Raw genomic sequence first — 18,312 nt, 5'->3', positions numbered from 1 at the left:
CAGTCAAGGATGGAGATGATTATATAATCCACCCAAACAGATAACACAGATTAGATGACAATCAAATAGACAGGCAACTTGAAATCATAGGAGCAAGATTATCATGGAAGAAAATGAAGAGAGAAGATGGAAGACAAAACTTAGAGAAATTAGTGTAACTGGAAGTCAGGAAGGAACCACCAGGAGGGAGGAGAATCAGAGACTAGAGAGTGATGACAGCACCGTGACTATGATGTGGGAATGAAGTGTTTCCTTTATTCAACTGTATTTACTGAGTGCTTTATGGTGCTTTATTTTAAGCATGACACTGAGACACAAGTAAGTAAATATGATATTTGGGGACTATACGACTAGCCAGACCTTTATACATAAATGCACTGCAAAGCTACCTGAGCACAAAACATAGGGGTGTGTGGGTGGGAACCATATACTGACGGAGGCTCAAAAGAGAAAAGAACAAGGATGACTATTTTAAAAAAGTAAAAGAAGACTTCTGAGAGTGTACTAAAGGAAACAAGTCTATTTTGCAGAGGAAAGGCCTGAGAGAGAGCTTTCTACTGGTCTTTCAAAATTATTTTTGAAGATGTATCAACAAATTGTAAAATTGTGGCTATTATAAGAATGGTGAACTGTCAATTCCATTCTTCATCAAAAAAAGAACAAAAGGTCTTAATCTACGGAATGCAGAGTTCAGGAGAAGTGGTGAGATTTTTGTGACAGTGCATGTTGGCCCAAGTAATAGCACCTATTTCCTCAGAACAAAATTGACACAGGGCTGCTCATATAGATTGATACTTTCACTCTATTCCTCCACCTAAACTCAGCTCACACATTACCTCCTCTGTCTTCTCATCTATAAAACCTTCCTCAATCTGCAGATCCAGATTTAATTGCATGCTGTTCTCCCATCCCACCTTCACATACTTTTAGTAATACATGTGCCACATGTAATTATTACTTTACATGGTCTTCTCCACTACTAGACTGTGAGATCTTTGAGATCCAGGACAATGTCTTAGTCATTTGTTTATAAGAGAATACCAGATGCATAGTAAGCACTTAATAAATGCGTGTAATTTGAGGTATTTCTCAATATGATAATCCCATATCAATGAGTTGTATGACCTTAAATTCTTCTTCATTGAAGAGAATAAAATATATCACTTTGTTTTTACACAGATGCACTAAAAAGCATTAAGCTGCCTGTTTCTTTATGAAAACATTCTTATAGTGATACTGCTTGACCTATCCCTGACATTTTATATAAGGAGTGTGTGTTGGAGAATGCAATGCATGAAACAGAGAGAAAGGTGGTAAGGATACAACGAAAGGAAAAGTAGGAAACACTCTAATGAACTTTATAATTTCTGAAGGTATGTAGACTGGTCGATCTTTTTTGTCTTCCTTCTTTTGTAGAATCAAGGGTTCCACCTGAAAGGCATGAATGGAAACTGAAACTGTCCTTGACAGTAGAGGAAGGGGCTATGGTTGTATAAGAAATGTCCTAAAACTAGAGTGAACATATAATTTTCCGCCCAAACTAGGATCTTTTGAGAGTAAGGGAGTAGTGAGTAATAACTATGCCAAGATAAAAGGTATAAATTGGGACTGTTATCGGTAAACCAGGACACACAGTCACTGTTTCAAAACCATTTTGCTCCTTCTCACCACATTTCAAGAACACTAGCAGAGGTCTCTCAGGAGGGGGCAATTTTCACTAAGCAGACCACGAAGGTCATTCTGAATTGTTTTTTCCTTAATGCCCTAGCAGTGCAGGTTACATCTCCTTAATGGTCATAGGCATTCCTTAGATGACAAAGAGATGAGAGATAATTTAACATATCTTAACTGATGAATAAAGTTACATTTCCTCATCGATTCCTATGAGATGTCAGTTTTAGCTACAGGAGATAATATGTGCTGTAGTCAATGATTTTCCACTTATTAAGGGAACAGCCATCCTACAACATTTAGAAGATTCAAAAACAAAGTAGTGTGTAGGAGGGGTGTCTTTAGTTCCCTGGTGGATGTGTGTGGGATGTATATTGATAATTCATTAATACTAATGGGTGGAGCAGCTTTCAATCCCCTAGGCATGGATGGAACTGCAGACTGTAGCTATGAAATAAACCATATTCAAAGCCAATGATTTAATGTACTTTATGTGACGATTTATCTAAGAGATTTTTACTACCCTTGATGAGAGACATGTAGCTGAATTTCTTTCTTTTTTACATTCCTGTGTGGGCATTTTTTCTGGGTCAGATAATCAACTTGTCATTCCTTTTATGCCTATTATAAATGCCAGAGATAGGGAATCTTCTTTTAGTTATCCTCCTATCTGATATTTGTTCTCGTGAGTCCCTAAACATCTTCAAGGTTAACTAGAAAACATTCCTCTTTCATAGCTATGTGTCATCTAATGTACCACACAGTGCTATGCATGCACTTTATATGCATTTATTCTGCAGGGCATTCTCTATATTATGTGATGGGACATTTGTAAATCTAACAGTACAGGTTCGGTCATTCTCACGAAAATACCTGTGAAAATAGTTTATGGGCTGTATACGGTAAGAAAAGATGAACCTTTATAATTTTCATTAAATAAACTGGAGCAGACACAAAGCAAAATAATATTAAATTATAATTCATAAAATAATAATGCCTTTTTTCCCGAAAAGCAAATTCCTTCCTGTAGAAAAACATATAAAATTAAAATTATTGACAACTTTCTCTGAAATTCCTGAACATCACAAGTATTAATGCATACTCAGACGTTTATTTCTAAACGATCTTAGGTTTTAACTATTTTTCATTTTTCTTCAATATGAATCCACAGTGAATCTAATGAATTTAAACCAATTTAAATTTGCTGGTAGAAACGATATTTACAATCTACCTGTATAGAGAAAAACATTAATGTATGCTAGGATGGCAGAGCTAAAATTCCATTTTTAAACCCACAGACAAGGATGGCATAAATTACAAAGGATATCCTCCAAAAATCTTAATCGTAAATTGCTTGGTTCCTAACTTTGTAAAGGGAGAAAGAATTGCTTTACGAAAAATACAGAGTGTCTTTTCCCTGTGGCTCATTTATCCCCTTAATACCACCTGGATTGGAGCTTTAATGCACTCCTGGAATAGCACTGAACAATCTGAAACAGATGTGGAAAGCTGAATGTAAAAGGGACAGATTAATAGTTATTTATGAAAGATTGGAAATTCTCCCAAGTTATAATGCCCTAACCACTTTCAACGTATGCATGATGGTGCTGTGGAGATTACTAAGCAATTTATCACACATGGGTAATGGCCAGAGCAACTGTCACCCTGCCCAGTCACACTCTCACTGTCAGAAATACACAGTCTGAGTGCTGGGGGGAAGAAGACATACAGGGTGGGCATGAATTATGGGAATATAGGCAAATAAAAATTAGTTTACTGATTGGATGGACGGATGGGTGGATGAATGGATGGATGGATGGATGGGTGGGTGGGTGGGTGGGTGGCTGGCTGGCTGGCTGGCTAGCTAGCTTGTAGCAAGCACTATTTTTGGAATGATTCTGACAGGTTTTGTGAGTACATGCAATGCAATCAAAGGACTGGAAAAGGAGAGAACACCAGAACAAAGACTCTATCTGAAATTGGTAAGGAGCGATCTGTGATCACAGCAGCAGCCATATTGCAACATTGTCATCAGTTACATATATATCAGCGCTAGTTCTTGGAAAACAGAAAAGCAGTATCATACATAGGGGATGTGGCATCAGAAGAGCTCATTCTATTCCCAGCTCTGCTATAAAAAAGTGTGCAACCTTAGGCAAGTCTCAATGTTAAAACAAGGATGGTGACAAGATCTGCCACACAGGCATCACCAGGGTGTTACAAAGATCAAAGAATTAACATGTGGGAAAGCACTTGCTAAATGCTATAAGTACCTAATTTTCCTTTTTTCCCCACAATATTGCTTTTTGATTATTCTCAATTGATTTTTTCAATTCTAAATTTTCATTTTTTAGTTGACCTATTCACGTGTTATTAAAATAGAAAAGCCTAGTCCTGTGTATAATCCCACCACACTCCTTATATTTAGGCAAGTTTGCTAAGTCACAAGTAACATAGTCCCTCATATAACTTTCACCTGAACAGAAAACACTACATTCCTGATAGTCCATTCCTTTTCTCAAATGTCCTAATGCTTTCTTGCAAGTACACACATTCTTTCATTGTTAATTGCTTCTTATATGATGAGTAAGATACGCATTTTTCCACCAGTGAACACCTTGAAAGTTTGCCAAGCATAATTGCATATGGTTATACTGAATGGTCAGTCATTACAATGAATTCCAAAATATTCAGGCGCACACACACACACACAGAAGAACAAAACCGTAAGCACACGCTTTTATCGTTTCTTAGTCAAAAGAGAATAGGATCTTTAACTTCTGTCCAATGTACAAACAATAAACACTCATGAGGTTTTTCAAAAGACCGTAAGAAATTCATACTCCTGGCATAGTTCATTTGTAGTTAAGTGGCTGTCATAGGCTTAGAATTCTGAATAACTCTAAAAAACATTGCATCTTAGTCTAGGATCTTTGAAATTAAATTTAGATTCAATTTGTAAGGGTTTATAATTGCATCAAGTCATCAAAATATATGACAAAGGCCTTGATTATATTTGACAGTTTTTCCAACGCATACAGAATTGTTTGTGTTTACTATATCTCTGAAATTTTGGCAGACGGAAGTGTCAAAAACCTTAAAAAAATTAAAAATTGTGAAATGTACACTAAGAAAGAACCCACTAAAAAGCCATAAGCTGTACTTCTACACTTATTGGATGTGAGACGAATATGACAGCAGAATAAGACTTTGTAGAACATTTTTCTTATTATCCAAAAAACGCATTCTGTGAGGTTCCTGGATTTCTCCAGCAGGGAAGGGAACTCTCTAGTTATGGGTGCCTTGAGGCTTTTTCTTCAAAGTTTCACTGGGTGAGATATTGTACATGATGCAATCCCGAATCAAAATCTTATAACTGGGTTTTTCCGGTGAAGTAAACAAGAGACTATCTTAGGTGAAAAGAAAAAAAATCAGCAAGCAAAACTTAATGTGCATGTAGGTAAGCCAAATCCCAAGTGGTTACTCTCAATACAACATCTGGAAAGAAGAATAAGGTTCTACCACACCTTGGAAGAAATCCTATTTGGGGAGAGGCCATATAACCCCCAAAATAAACCAGGCTTAACAAAGGTCCAAAACACAGAAATTTGTTTTTGTTTTTCTAATCCTGGCAGACAACTCATGAATGTTTTCCTTGGTAATTTTAATCGTAAGTAATCACAAAGGTAATATTCTGAGTAATAGCACGATACACATTAAATGCTCATGGCACCATCAGGCATTTTTAAAGAATTTATTTTTCTGCTAAGAACAGAATTAGTGCTTTAATGAAAAGTGTACTGACTTCCTAATAATCACGAGGCACTATGCTACGTACTAGGGGATTAAAAATTCATAAACATAGCTACTATCTTCAAGGATCTCATTCAGATAATGTCATTTCCTTAATTAGCTTTTGCTTTGGTTATTTTTATAGATTTTTACAGAATTTTGGATCAGAAAAAGACCTATGAAGTAATAATTTGATAAGATAAAGAGTTAGGAGCCTTGCGTTCTATTCCTGGACTTCTGATCTCGAGTAAGTCATTTAACCTTTCTTGGCTTCACTATTCTCATCTGTGAAATAACCGAGTTTGACCCTAAGATTTCTGAGGTCTCTTTTACCACCAAAGTCCTTTGCTTATATTAGCACTTTTCCCAAGTCCCTACAGTTCTCCAGTCAATTACTGTTACCAAGAAGTATTTGATGCACAAATTCTTAATTAGGGATGCTACGTGTCAGTAATTTAATCTTGTTGCACATATCTATAGGAGAGAAGGATATTTCAGGTCCTTAATGACTTTCATTTTAACTCAGTGTGAAGTCCTCTGTTTTCCAGGGTACAGAGGATTGATTTGTTAGGAATTACACTCATTCATTCATTCTTCAGGAATTCAGATTACCATGAATAATTAAAATTCAATATATGTCATCATTTGATAAATTATTCAGCCCAAAGCCTTAAGGGCATATGCATGTGCACACTCTATTGAAACCACTTGTGGTATCAAATCAATAGTCACATCAGATGCAACTGCAGACTGATGGCCCACTGAAGGTATTCCGTGATTATACAAATTTTTAGTAATTATGGCAGAACGTGGCTTATAGGATGATAAAATAATGGAAGAGAAAGGCCCACAACGGAATTCTCAGAACTTTCCCCTTGATAATATTAGTCTCTACTGGGAAAAGAAGAGGTAATACTTCACCTTCTGAATTTCTACTTAGACAGCAGTGTCCTCGTCTAGGTACATTATAACCTACATTTTGCCCTGTACCAAACATAGGACAAGTACCAGTAAGAACTGTTAACCAAAAATGCCCATCTTGAGAGTTAACAACTAGGACCTCACCCACTTTGTCAGGAGGTTTGCCAATTCCCATAATACAGTCTGTACACTTGGAAACATTCCTGCTAACTCAGTTTATGATCTATTCAATCAAAGCCAGTTGGCAATCACCCAGGGAAAATGTTTCTTACAGGCCTTTACTAATGTCTATTATCTTCTATAATCATCTCTCCTGGGCCTCCCTTGTTCTATTACAGTCACGCTCTGCCTTTTCCTCCCTTCCTGTAATTAGAGACCTTGATTTAACTCAATATTTTGAGGTAAACACCTGTCAAAATAAAGATCCCATGATTATAGGACATACTAATACCAAAAAAGCCTCTACTCTTTTCACATAGCTTTTTATCCCCATATCCACAATTTCAATTCTGCCTTGGCTGCTTCTGATTTCACACAAGGGAGGGACAAGTGGTGAGAGGCAATTTAGAAGCAAAGCCAAGGTCAACTGAGGAACACCTTAAAACTATGCTCCAGCACTGCCTAAAAAGCTATCATTGCCATGATCAAGACCAAGTTTGAGATTTCACAAAGAAATGCCCTGGGGTAGGAATCTGAATTGGGGAAAACACAATTCCCAGAGATGTTTACTCACTGGTTCATAACGCCAAGGCAATGAGTCTTTGAGCATCAGCAATCAGTTTTCTTAACAAATGAGATTTGATTCTTTTTAAAAATATTTCTTTAGTGTTCTTATCTGCCTCTATGATCACCCTGACACTTGAGTTTTAGATCAGGAGAAAAAAATACATAGTTTTAGAAAATTCTACTGTAGCTAATATTCTTGTGTGGTCTAGAAAGGATTAGAAAAATCTCCCCTTTATTTAGGGCAAAGGAAAAGAATCCTTTGAAGTGATTTGGTTACGAAAGTTGCAGGGAGCAGTGCTGGGAGGAAAGACCTACTCCTGCCACTCCACTGGACCTCCCTTCCCCCACCCTCAGAGGGTTTCTGGGTCAGGTCCGGTGTTACAGGACAGATTGCCTAAGGCTCTCACACAAAAGGTCAATAATTCCCACAGTTGAGTCCACAAGTAAGCAAACCATTTCCTAGGCAAAGTTTGTTTTCTGTAAAGCCCTGTCTCTCTTTCCGTTTCCTTCCCACTCTCCTTGAGGTAGCTTATGCCTTCCTCATCCAAACCTGCTCTGAGGAGAGGGCTCATGATTTTACCCTGTTTACTTACGTCAACTATTACCTTCAGAATTTATCATTTGTGCTTTTACGTTTGATTATGAAGTAAAAAGTTTAATATCTGATTAAAGAAATTTTAAGAATTGGGTACAGGAATTGGGAGGGCTGAGTGGTCTCCTTTGACTCCACATATGTTACTAGGATTCTTCATATAAAAGACAAGGAAGAAAAAATTTAAAAAATTTTTAAAAACCAAGCTTATCATCATTTTCCCACTTCTGGAAAGTGAAGTGTATCTTTCAAAACCATTACTCATTATACAGACATATACCTTTTCTCCTTTTCAATTTGCTTTCAAGTTTACTTGCAATGATTCTTACAATACCCTTGTGAGTCATTTAAGTATTAAAATCCCCATTTTACACAAGAGGAATTTGAGGACACAAGGTTAAATAGCTTTAAGACTACTATGAGAGAACAAAGATAAATTTATAACTGACAAGATGAATGAATATCTTAATGGTCTTTCAAATAACATCATAAAGTGTAACTTGAGTCAATAAACAATGAATTTGAAAATTTGTAAATAACGTATTATGGAAACAGCAGCTCTGAACAGCGTTCTTCATTCTAGACCCATTGACTGAATGCTTGTTTTATTCTAGGCACTTGAAATAGAGAGAGGAAAGTCATGGTTTTTATCTTTCTGGAGTGCTCTAACCAGGCAGGGAGAAGGATGAATAGACCATTAGGATACAGTATGATGAGTGTTATGATAGAAGCCCTTTGGTTGATAGAAGACCTCAGAGAAAGTGACCCCAGAACTGAGCCTTGATAGTGAAAAAGGATTTAGCTAAGAGAATGGGGGTAAAAGGGAAAATTCAGGCAGAAGGTAAAATATATATCAATGACTAAAGGTTTGAGAAAACATTTCCCCTATGAAAAAGATTCCTCTGGATTGAACCCTTCATTTTTTTCCAGGTTAAAATGAGAAAACACATCTGTAAAAAAAAAAAAAAAAAAAAAAAAAGTCACCTGGATCGTTGTTTGTTGGAATGCTAAACATAGCAGGCATGTGGGAAGTAAAAATTCTTGACAAGGTAAACTAAGAAAAAGGTCAACTTGCTGCACTGGTGACCATTGTGTTTGAGGGTTAAGATGGCAGTAGAGGGGAATTTAACATTTTGTTGCCTAGGCCAAGTCAAGAGCCACCACTCCCCCAGGATCCTTTCCTCTAGAAGCCCTGTGAGTAGGAATGCTCCCCTCCTCCTGAGAATCTCCAAAGTTCCCTAGAAGCTCAACTTATTTTCTGACTTTTAATTTTTTCCTTTGAGGCAGAGTTAAAAAAATTTAAAAACAAAATCTTCCACATAAGCAATGCTTTGTTTCCTGATTATTCTACCAAAAAAGACCTAAACTGCCTTTAAAAGTGTGTTTTTCTTAGAGGTGTTAAAAATTATAAATGACTCTCCTAAAACAAAGGTAGGATGGTCTAACATGTAGAACTAAAGTAGGAGACCAGAAGTCTGGAAGACAGTCTAACTTTAATTTTGCAAATGCCATCTTATAGATGGATGATAAATTTGGCCCTTTAAAAACCACAGTTCTAATTTACCCTCTTTATGGAGATTTCTGTGAATTAATCAGAATGTGTGTAAAAACATTTTCACTCCTTAGAATAAAGACCATGTAGATGCATGATTTGTAAGTGTGAAGTATCACAACTATTTTCTAGGTTATTTAACTTTCATTGTGGATAAAAACATATATTTTTGGCACACAGATTACAGTTCTACTGCTTATAATTGCCTTTTGGTTCCAATTAGCTTACAAAATTCTCCCTGTGGAACATTTGGGTACTCATAAATGACAATGGAGCAAATAAAACCCCATGATATAGGACACAGGATCCTCATTGTTTCATAAGCTTTATTCTAACAAGAAAACATATGTAAAGGTCTCTATTAGAAACCATAGATGGCATGGCATGATTTTTTACTTGCCTGTCTCTCTCTCTTGCACTCTCTTCCTCTCTGATAGGTATAATCTGTATCTTTTCTGGGAAAATAAAGTTTCTAATATGAAGGATGTTCTCCATAGTTACTATGCCCTTATTATCATATATTGTAACTTAAAACCAATAGGTTTATCATCAGTCCAATGACATGATCAGAATCGTTCAATACATTGTTACACTCACTAACAACTATGCCTTACACCTGCAATAGGAAGTGGACCCTAAATGGCCCATTTCCTATTTTATATTCATTTATATTCATTTCACTTGAAGACAATTTTATAAAACCTTCAAGGAAAAAAGAAGACAACAAAGAAGAAAAGAGAAAGCTGCCAAAATGAATCCGTTCACTGCAAAGATGGAACAGAGAACATTTTTTACAGCTCAATTGGAAACTCACTGTTTGAAAGAAGTTATAGTGAAAATGCAGATAGCCCACTCACTTCAATAGCATTAGAAATTACTGTTGTTATAATAATAATACAGACTAGACTAATAGCTATTCAAAGAAAGAAAGTTCCTGATAGATAGTGGATAATTTGTATTCTCTGGGCATAGAGTATGTAGAAAACATGACAGTCTACAATAAAACCCGACTTTCTACACTAATGAATGAAGTGACTCATTTGAAAAAACAGAGAAAACAGTTTAGTTTAGAAAGCATAATTTCTTGAAAATTTCCAAATAAGCCAAAGCTCTTATCTAGTACAAAAGGCATTTTTGAAATTCAAATGCAAAGCCACTATAACATCCCAATGACTACTCTAGATTTTTATCTACAGGTTTAATTCTAGATATATTTGTAACAATATGATTTACAAAAACCCTTAATAAAAAACTCAAACTGGAAACCAGCTGCATCACCTATCCTGGACCTTAATCACTCCATAGATCATTAAGGCTATGAGGTTAGAAACCAGTCATCTTTTTTTGTGGTTCTCCCAGTATGAAACACAGAGTCAGACACATAGTAGGCACTTCATTAGTATTTGGATGGATGGATGAATAAGAGCTACTCTTTAAGGAGCACTGTGCTAGAACTCTTTCATATATTATTTATTTTATTCTGTATGCATTTTACAGAAGATAAAACTGAGGTCCACAGAGTAGGTAATCTATTTTAGGTCATGCTGCTAGTAGATGCAGAGTCAGTAACTAACACTCAGCAAAATGAGCTGCAATTCCTAAATTCTAGCACAGGAAAGAAAAACACTTCACTTGCTTCTCTGGTGCTAATTACGTGCAATCTCAAATGAGACTAAACCATTTGGGTAGGGACCAAAAAGACGTATTTAAAAACTATCTTCTCAAAAGCAATTAAAAAAAAATCCCCAGCGCAGGAGCCACATCCTTTAGGAAGCAAACCATAAAGCACTGTTCCTTGAACATAAAAATTGGTAAATTAATATACATGGATCCACTGTAAACACACCTACAGATTCCCACAACTTCCAAGGATCAAACCAGCAACATTCTTTACACATTTAGACCCAACAAGGAGGAAAGATTTTGGTTCAGAAATTTTTAAAACACGTCATTCTAAATCATGCCATCGACTAAGTACACATTCAGGCCAGTTTTCTACATGTAGCTTCCATATGTACAGTCTGTAAAACAAAAGCGGATTTTATCATGACAGCCTTAGAACACTACAAAATCTGAAGCACCTTTTGAATCAGAGAAAACTATATCAAGTTCTGTATAAAGTTTGTGGAAAGTATATATTAATTGTATACTAATTCTTTGAAAATGTGCCCTTTTTTGGTAACTTTTAGAGCCATAGTATTGAGTTCATTGTAACACCATATTTTGTAGCTATGCTTAATAAGTTGATTTGCTATCAATGACCAAATAGTGAGCTGGGAATAATGTCATAACTTCCATGGAATCTTACCAATTCGATCATCTAGTCAATGGCTTACATTAAATTCACCTAGGGTTCTACACAACCTACTCACACTTGTGCTCAACCCAGACCAAATGTATCCTAATCTCTGGAAGTGGGGTTGTGTTTTGACATTATTGCAAAGCCCCCAGACGATTCAGAGTTGTGAGTATTGTTCTGGTCTGGCTCCTCTCATGTAACAAATGAAGAAACTAAGCCACTGTGGAAGATCAAAATTGGCCACCTCAAAATATGTCTCTTTACCTTGATTATTTTCTCTGAAATAAACTTTGACCTTCCCCCAAACTAACACCTAAAAGCGACAGACTGGAAGGGTTCTTGCTAAATCCATTCTCATCAAAGTTCTTTTTACCAAACATTTACATTTGTAAGGGAAATCTCCATTGGTAAAGGCATCTCCCTCTCTGTACTGGGAAGGGGGGGTGACCTCATCTCTAGAAACTTATCAATGCAGAAGGCAAGGCTGCATAATAACCTTACTGTGCTTTTCTGGTAATCGCCCATAACTGACTTCCCCAACCCCAACATCCTCCTTTGTCTTTACCTAAATCTATTTAAGAAGAGAACCTCTGCCATTTTGTCGAGAAACTCAGTTTCCTTGGTTTCTCCCATGTATACATGTCATAAAGCTTGTTTAATTTTCTCCTGCTATTCGGTCTCATGAGTCAATTTAATTTGTAGCCTAGCCACAAAGGACCCAGAGTGGGTATAGGATAGTCTTCCTCCCCTTCACCACACAGTGATTAAGTAACTTGACCCAAACCATACAGTTATTTGGCTACATACGTATGACTTGAATCCAGGTTTTCTCACAGTGTCACTGCTCGTTTCAATAAGGCTAGTATGTGCTGGCTAAAAAATCCTTTGACTGGTTTTGAGGTACCCGTAAGACAATTCTGACTCACATGACATCCTTGTCAGAAATACTAGATGAAGTTTTAACATATTTCTGAAAATTCAAACATATTGCTAGCTGCCAGCTAGCATGAATGGTTCTTCTAAAGACCAGAGACCTAATGTCAAACCAATGATTGAAGTTGACAATTGAAGTGTGAGCAGTGTCTGAGCAGTGAGTCTGACACTCAATACACACTTGCTGATCTGAAATAAACGTGCTAATTGTTTTTCTCTGTTCTAGACATTAGCCTTACTTGTTCCTATCATATATCCTCCCCTCAACAGACATACACATATATTTCTCATAAATGGTTCTCATTTCTCATCAATGGTTCTCATTTCTCCTACAATTCTCCTGAGAGTTTCCAAAGCCATTATAACATCATACCAGAAAAGCTTCATGTTTCCGTGCTGCTGAGAGAAAATGACAAGTAATAATGTCTTTCTTATTGTCTAAAAAGAAGAGGAGGCAATAAAATTTAGTAAAAAGAGCACTGGGGTTTCCAGTTCTGTATGTAAGAAGCTTGGAAGTTGTCACTCAGTCCTAACAAGTAAAAAGCTGAACAGACTGAAAAAATCAACAACTCTTCTTGGATCCGTGAGAGGGGAGGCCACAGGACAAACCTCAGCCGCTAAGATTAGAGAGACAGACAGGAGCACACACTGCTGTGGGATCCAGCACCAGTGCTGGGGTAGGAAAACCTGAATGGTAATTGACAAATGGCTGGAGGCTTAGTGCTGACAACTCAGACAGTTAAAAACTCCAGAGGAACCTAGTCATAGGGGAAACCCCACAATATTATAAGATTTACCCTCAGGAGCTCAACCAGGTTCCCACAGTAAATACGGAGAAAAATCCCCTCAGGCTTCCGGCAGAGGGAGGAGAAAAGGCACGCTGTACTTCTCACAAGGCTTGCCCTCAGGGAAACTAGTCTGACCTGCTGGGGTATTATAAGAGCCTAAGTGAACTGAAGAAGGGAAATACTCAACTCCAGCCCACTCTAGCCATCCTATCCCACCCTAGTGGGGAGAAAAAAACTGAGAAACACTTGTGAAGTTCATTGTCCAGAAGTATAGGCTCACTAAAAGACTGAGACCTAATTATAGTACCATAGAATGCTTCCCCTTCCCTCACATCTCACCACCACATTACTGAGGCCTTTACATTACTAAGAAAGAACCAAAACAACTGCTAGAAATAATAAACACTGTAACAGAAATGAAGAATTCCTCTTACAGGCTTATTAGTAGACTGGATATGGCTGAGAAAAGAACCTCTGGGTTTGAGATCATCTCAACAGTAATTGCCAAACTGGAAAACAAAGAGAAAAAAGACTGAAGAAAACAGAAGAGAATATTCAAGAACTGTGGGACAACTCCGAAAGGTGTAACATGTATGTAATGGGAATACCAAGAAGAAAGAGAGAAAGGAACAGAAGAAATATTTGAAACAATAATGATGGAGATTTGCCCAAATTAATGTCAGACACCAAACCCAAGATCCAGGAAGAAGAGTGAGCAGGGTAAATGCCAAAAAAGCCCACTACATCTAGGCTTCTCATTTTCAAACTACACAAAAATCAAAGATAAAGAAAAAAGTCCTGGGGCCGACCCGGTGGTGCAGCAGGTAAGTGTGCAGCACACTCCGCTTTGGCACCCCAGGGTTCACAGGTTCGGATCCCAGGTGCGCACTGATGCACCAGTGGTCAGGCCATGCTGTGGCGGCGTCCCATACAAAGTAGAGGAAAATGGGCACAGATGTTAGCCCAGGGCGGGTCTTCCTCAGCAAAAAGAGGAGGATTGGAGTCAGATGTTAGCTCAGGGCTAGCCGTCCTCAAAAAAATAAAAAGAAAGAAAGAAAAAATCCTAAAGGAAGCCAGAGGAAAAAAACACCTTACCTACAGAGGAAAAAGACAGAATTACATTGGACTTCTCCTCAGAAACCAGACAAGCAAGAAGAGAGTGGAGTAAAATATTTAAAGTGTTGAGAGAAAAAACTCGCCAACCTAGAATTCTCTACTTGAACATATTTATACACTGTAGAAAAGGAGCCAGTGGAGAGAATGAAGTTGAAAATGTAGGGGTCAAGAGCCAGCTGATGGAAAATTCAAGAAGAAAGATAAGTCTTGAATAAGAGGAATCTTGCGTACAAATGCAGGTACATTTTATGGTTGAGTTGGGAGATGCAAGAGTGGATTGAAGAGTTAGTAGAATCTAAGTCTGTGATTCTCTCTTTTCCTTTTTTGGGAAGGACGCGGTATGCGAGGAGTAGGATACTTAAGAATAACGGTGGAGCTTTGGAAAAGTCATTGCTACAGTAATTGAAATGTGGTTGCAGATAATTGTTCAATCTAGGGGCATTCTTCTGTAACAAGAAGGCAGCCAATAAGACAGTTTTAAGCAAAAGTAGCTATCATTTATTTACATAGGTGCACAATGGATTATTACCCAACAGTCCTTCTCTGCTTTCTCTTTACCCCACCCAAACTCGTGCTAATCTTTCTGTTGATCCCACCCCCGTTTCCTCTCAATGTACAACAGATTTTTAACAAACTCTTTAACTTTGTTGGGAAATATTTCTAACACACACACGAAAATAGAGAATAATTTATTGAACAGCAATGTTCTACATCCAGCATTATCAAATCTTAACACTATATCATATTTATCTCAGTTAAATAAATCCTTGAACCAAGTATAGGCTTACTGGACAAGCAAGATTTCATCACCAGCAAACATCAACATGCTCACTTAATTTTCACATTTCATATATTTCATGAATAACGCCCAGAGCACCTCCGAGAACTTCAGGTAATACTGTGGATAGGCACAAATCAAATATGGCCAGAAATGACCACTGGCAAGCTAATTAGGTAGTTCCTCTGAACTGTTAATATATTGAAGCTATGCAAATTAGTTCATACCCACAGGTCCTAGGTTCGGAAAAAATGCTCTGGCAAAGAATGAATTTTTAATAAAAATGGTTATTATGATTCCTTCACAGTTCTGATATTATTTTTCTTTAGTGTTCTAATGCTCTTTGCTACCTTGGCATTGGTAAATATGAGAAAGTTTAATAAAAAATATTTTTCCCAACATCATGTAAGATTTCTGAAGCTAAAACCATGCAATCAGTTTCTAAAGACAAGAGCTTTATTCTTTAAGTTGTAATAAATCATCCATTAAATCTAAAATCTGTAATTTGGATAGTACCTGCCAAAACAGACTGTGTGCATCTCCTCTCAGCAGTTCAACTGTATCGCCTGCCTGGATGTGTAATGGGGGTCCTTCATGAAGAGGTGGGGGTGGTGTTCCAGTATAGTTCCTAACGACCTGCATCTTTGGTAAACCTGAAAATAAGCAACATAACTTTTAGATTTGAGAAAATGATGTGTGAAGTCCAAATGTCCTGGGAAAAAAAGCCATTATTAACATTAAAAGGTTTTAATAGAACCAAGTCCAAGTAAAAATTAGAAGTAACTATAATGGAATGCTTTTCAACTTTCTCATTATTTCAGACAGTAATGGAATAAGACACTTATTTATCCTCTGATCCCTTACACACTTTTCTTCTCCCTCATCATCAATCTCTTTCTAGTTGAAAAAATATTTCTCTTTCAGCTGATGCCTGCTTCATAAAAAACACACCACATACGGTTTAATGGAAAAGAATCAATTTTTTCATCAACTCTATCCCTTCTGCCTATTACTTTCCTCTTGGGCATTGGCTGATTTCATCACTAAGGAGGCTCACCCTTTCTGTGTATATATCACACTGCCCAGTATAAGGCTCATATCTTAAGGTTATCTTTGTAATTCAAAACCAAAAAGGTGATGGATGTGCCACTGCAATACTTAAGACATTTATATGGAGAAATTCTTCAGGCTGAAATTTAGGCTTGCAAAACAGACCCAATAAAGGGAACATGTCTAAGCCAATAGCATCAACAATACTTGAAATACAGATCCATCCCTTTTCTTTGTATTTCTTGGAATGTGCAATGAAGATGAAGGCCTCAGTTCAATATTTCGTTTTTGAGAACAGCAGCTTCAATTGCACACAGGCCTAATTGCACCAATATTGGTCACAAATGGACAACCTCACAGTCACCTTTTCATTTAGAGGTGAAACCGCTCCCTCCTATGAGAGAGAACACTCATAAACATGAAATTTGTTGCACATTCACGGACTTAAGCCATTGCTTACTACACTTCAAGACTTTTTATTCTAATGATTGGCCATGGTGAAGCTATCACTGGCTGGAAATGCTGCAGTAAACACAGGAGGAGGATGAATGATTGTCATTCAGTTCTAGGTGTCCAAGTCACCTAGAAAAGACCTCAATGTCTACAGAAAATGCTCCAGCAAACAGTTTAATAAAGTCCCTCAAAATCCTTTTTCAGTAACCACTCCAGAAAGGAGAAAACAAGCGTGGCTATAAATTAAACAGAACTGAAAACTTTTAGTCAACACTTTTTATCAATCCAGTCGATCAGAAGACAGAGGGCTGAAAAACAGTGAGCCCTTCACCCCAACGTAGCTGCTGTAACTGCCGAGGCATGTTAAGAGTTGCTACATCTCCCCTTGGCTCAAGTTCTTGTGCCACAGAACCCCTGGAGGGATGACTTTAATCCCACATCTTTCATGGAGCGTTTCCCTCCCAGATGTTATAAGGTGGTGCCCTTACACAAACAGCAGACTTTATTGTCTTTCCCAAAAACAACACTCGACAAGAGAACTCTTCTAAGTGAAGTGTTTATCAGACTTGCTCCCAACACACTGTAAATGCTTTGAGTATTGTTGTCCGTAGTGCCCTTGAGTTGATTCCAACTCCTAGCGACCCTGTGGATAGCAAAGTGGAATGCTGTGGTCTTTTTGCACCACGCTCTCACCTTGGAGAGCTATATCAGACAATGCTCAGCTGCTGTTCATCAAGTTTTCATGGCCACTAGTTTTCAGAAGTGGGTGGCCAGGTCCTTCTTCCTAGTCTGTCTTAGTCTGGAAGCTCCACTGAGACCTGTCCACCCTGCATGACCCTGCTGGTACTTGAAATACTGGTAACATAGCTTTCAGCATCACAGCAACACACAGCCACCACAATATGACAACCGACAAATGGGCAGTGTGGTTCCCCGACTGGAAAACAAACCTGGGCCTTGGCAGTGAGAACACTGAATCTTAACCACTAGACCACAGGGCTGGCTGCCTTGAGCATAGAAAGAGCTTATTTTACACTTTCTATTAAGTTGCTATTGTTAATTTAAAATGAAACCTAAATATCCCGTGCACACAACAACTGATTTAGAAGTTCAATATATGGAAGAGGATGCAGTCTCAAGGAGAATTTTTAACATGGAGTCTGGTTTGCATGATAGTTATTCCATGGTGGGGGGCCAGGGCTGTGGTTAGCCTCAGTTTTACCGAGCATTTCTAGAGCAAGAAAAGCATTTCATTCAGTAGGGTCTCTTGATAATTTTGTTTTGATGTCAATTTTTATTTATTTACTTACTTATTTATTTATTTTTTGTGAGGAAGATCAGCCCTGAGCTAACATCCGTGCCCATCTTCCTCCACTTTATGCGGGACGCCGCCACAGCATGGCCTGACAAGCGGTGCGTTGGTGCGCACCTGGGATCCGAACCCCAGGCCGCCAGCAGCGGTGTGCACGCACTTAACCGCTATGCCACGGGGCCGGCCCCTGATATCAATTTTTAAATAAAGGCTGAAGACAAGCAAGAAGAGTTTTTAAACCTAAAATAGCTGATGTGGGCTCGAATACTGGGGCCAGTTGCGTGCTTAGAAGGCCCTGGCCTTCTCTGCAGCTGTCTCCATGGCCAGGA

General features: G+C 37.8%; 1 protein-coding gene across 1 annotated transcript in view; it reads right to left on the bottom strand.

Annotated features, from left to right (window-relative positions):
- Positions 1-18,312, bottom strand: part of VAV3 (vav guanine nucleotide exchange factor 3) — a 352,634-nt gene that overhangs the window by 43,286 nt on the left and 291,036 nt on the right. Inside the window, exon 20 of the mRNA XM_004420752.3 lies at positions 15,685-15,821. Coding sequence (XP_004420809.1) covers positions 15,685-15,821 — 137 coding nt within the window. The remainder of the gene's footprint in view (positions 1-15,684; positions 15,822-18,312) is intronic.

This window comes from Ceratotherium simum, chromosome 2, assembly GCF_057802395.1.
Source record: "Ceratotherium simum simum isolate JZ-2026a chromosome 2, ASM5780239v1, whole genome shotgun sequence".
Taxonomy (NCBI): Eukaryota; Metazoa; Chordata; class Mammalia; order Perissodactyla; family Rhinocerotidae; genus Ceratotherium; species Ceratotherium simum.
Note: the sequence above shows the minus strand (reverse complement) of the source record. Positions and strands in the feature narration are given on the sequence as shown.